This window comes from Sinocyclocheilus anshuiensis, unplaced genomic scaffold (assembly GCF_001515605.1).
Source record: "Sinocyclocheilus anshuiensis isolate Anshui unplaced genomic scaffold, SAMN03320099.WGS_v1.1 scaffold1047, whole genome shotgun sequence".
Classification (NCBI taxonomy): Eukaryota; Metazoa; Chordata; class Actinopteri; order Cypriniformes; family Cyprinidae; genus Sinocyclocheilus; species Sinocyclocheilus anshuiensis.
Window position 1 is genome coordinate 606,469 of NW_015542400.1, and position 2,997 is coordinate 609,465.

General features: G+C 42.2%; 1 protein-coding gene across 1 annotated transcript; it reads left to right on the forward strand.

Annotated features, from left to right (window-relative positions):
* Positions 1-221: 221 nt before the first annotated feature.
* Positions 222-2,530, forward strand: LOC107692921 (probable G-protein coupled receptor 34; the record flags this gene model as incomplete). Its single annotated transcript, XM_016492125.1, has 3 exons — positions 222-266; positions 494-560; positions 1,745-2,530. Coding segments are annotated over exons 1-3 (898 nt in total), but the record flags the coding sequence as incomplete, so codon positions are not given.
* Positions 2,531-2,997: the final 467 nt, after the last annotated feature.

Here is a 2,997-nt window from a genome sequence, read left to right on the forward strand (position 1 = left end):
CATAAAACTTTTATGAAGAAACTAAGTGATGGTCACCAGTTTTCATTTTAGGCAACCAGATATTTCCTGTGCTCTGAGAATGGAAGTGAGTTTTGCTTGGCTTATCTAGCACTGCTCTGCATTTCTACTGAGGTTAGCAGTAATGTCAACCACAGCAACCAGGGTCCAACGTCACATGCGAGCAGAGTTTCCTGCATAGGTAGTGGAGTTTCTGAACAGACATGTATCTAGTCACTTGCTCAAGCACAATCAAACCAGCCATACAGGTAAGAGTGCTATTCTTTTCTTGGGCTCTTAGCATTTATTCAAAAGCAATTCAAGAAGTTGTAGGAATAGATCAAGTGAGAACCTGTCATCATATAGACCATTTGTTGACCTTGCTCTTCTATCAGCGTGGTTTTAGCACTTCTCAAGATTTTCATTGAGGTTAGCAGTCGTGTCAACCACAGCAACCAGGGTCCAACGTCACATGCGAGCAGAGTTTCCTGCATAGGTACTGGAGTTTCTGAACCGGCATGCATCTAGTCACTTGCTCAAGCACAAGCAAACCAGCTACACAGGTAAGATTATTTTTCTTTTCTTGGGATCTTAGCATTTGTTCAAAAGCAATTCAACAAGTTGTACACTCTAAAAAATGCTGGGTTAAATATAACCCAGCGCTGGGTTATTTTTAACCCAGCATTTTTTAGAGTGTAGGAATACTTACAGTAGTGAAGTAAGAACCTGTCATAATACAGACCATTTTTAAACCTTTTTCTCACATGCCTCATTAGGAACACTGAATATCACTGTGTCAAGATTTTGAGGAGCAGTCAGCAAGTACACCGATTTTTGACCATCACAATGATGCAGGAAGACAATTTAACCACCAATGTGTCCTGTCAGATTCATGATGGCATATTGTCACCATTCTTGCCCATTGGCTACATTATCATCTGTTGCATTGGTCTGCTCTGTAACACTGTCACGCTCTACATATTTTTCCTTCGGCGACAGACAGACTCTTCCATGACTGTGTACATGCGGCACCTTGCCCTAGCGGACACCCTCCTGGTCATGTGCTTGCCCCTGCGAGTTTACTACCACAACAAAAAAGGTCCCTTCTACTTGTGCAAGGTGGTGGGCATCTTCTTCTACATCAACATGTATTCCAGCATCCTGTTTCTCAGCCTCATCAGTCTTGATCGCTACTTGAAAATCATCAAGTCCGTTTGGGTCCGTCGAATACAAAAGACAAAGTGGAGCCACATGGCACGCTTTACTTTGTGTTTCTTGCCCTACCATGCGATACGAATACCGTACGTTCTGGCTCAGATGAATGTGATCGGAGATCTTCAAAGCCAACGATTGTTGCACATCTTAAATGAGAGTGCCTTGCTATTGTCTGCTCTAAATAGCTGCCTTGACCCAATTATCTATTATATCGTGAATATCGGAAAACAATACTGCATGTCATTCAGGGCAAGTTTGAAAACATGTATGCTTTAAACAGAAGGAGAATCAGCATAAACCACCCACTCACTGAAATTTAGCATTAATGGGATAGTTCACCCAAAAATGAAAATTCTGTCATTAATTACTCACCCTCATGTCATTCTAAACCCGTAGTTTGTCCCTTTTTAACCCAGCGCTGGGTTATTTTTAACCCAGCATTTTTTAGAGTGTAGGAATACTTACAGTAGTGAAGTAAGAACCTGTCATAATACAGACCATTTTTAAACCTTTTCCTCACATGCCTCATTAGGAACACCGGAAATCACTGTATGTCAAGATTTTGAGGAGCAGTCAGCAAGTGTACACCGATTTTCGACCGTCACAATGATGCAGGAAGACAATTTAACCACCAATGTGTCCTGTCAGATTCATGATGGCATATTGTCACCATTCTTGCCCATTGGCTACATTATCATCTGTTGCATTGGTCTGCTCTGTAACACTGTCACGCTCTACATATTTTTCCTTCGGCGACAGACAGACTCTTCCATGACTGTGTACATGCGGCACCTTGCCCTAGCGGACACCCTCCTGGTCATGTGCTTGCCCCTGCGAGTTTACTACCACAACAAAAAAGGTCCCTTCTACTTGTGCAAGGTGGTGGGCATCTTCTTCTACATCAACATGTATTCCAGCATCCTGTTTCTCAGCCTCATCAGTCTTGATCGCTACTTGAAAATCATCAAGTCCGTTTGGGTCCGTCGAATACAAAAGACAAAGTGGAGCCACATGGCAAGCTACATCGTCTGGGTGATCCTCATCTCAGGAGTGATTCCCTTTTTTACAAGCAACAGTCAAAAACATCCGTGTGACAAGGTTTGCTTCCACTTCCACAGCAAGGGGCCTGTCGGTGGGACCATTAACCTGACTACAGTGGTGCTCTTCCTTGTTTTTTATGTAGCCTTTCTTTGTTTTTATGTGAAGATCACTAAGAAACTCAAGACTATGTCCATGGGTAATGGTGACCCTAAGGCACAGAGTCGTAAAAAAAGGGTAATCATGAAGATTTTCTTAGTACCGGCCATTTTTACTTTGTGTTTCAAAGAATACTTTTTGCATGCAAAGAAAACCAAAAATAACGACTTCATTCAACAATTCGTCTCTTCCGCGTCACCCTGGTGCCATTTTGGAGAGTATCCACTGAACGCAAACAGCGTATGCTCTTCTGTGTCAGCTGCGTCACGCTGACACGTTGTTTACGATTTGATTTGAACAAAAACAACGTATCCGCGTGACGCAGCGAATTTACATGAATATTCATTTATTGGCATATTGTGGGCTGGTCCTCGAGACAACGTGCAAACGAATGGAACTAAAAATATATGTGCTCCCTCCTCAAATCGCAGCTTCAAGTTTTAATGTTAAGCATTAAAGCATTAACTGCAACAGTGTCAAAACAATGCATAGTTTGTGTAATATGATAAATAGTCTGAGCTGTTATTGTCACGTTTTGTTTTGTTTTCCCTGTGTTCCTGCCTCCTGTTTCTTTATGCCCGTATTTGG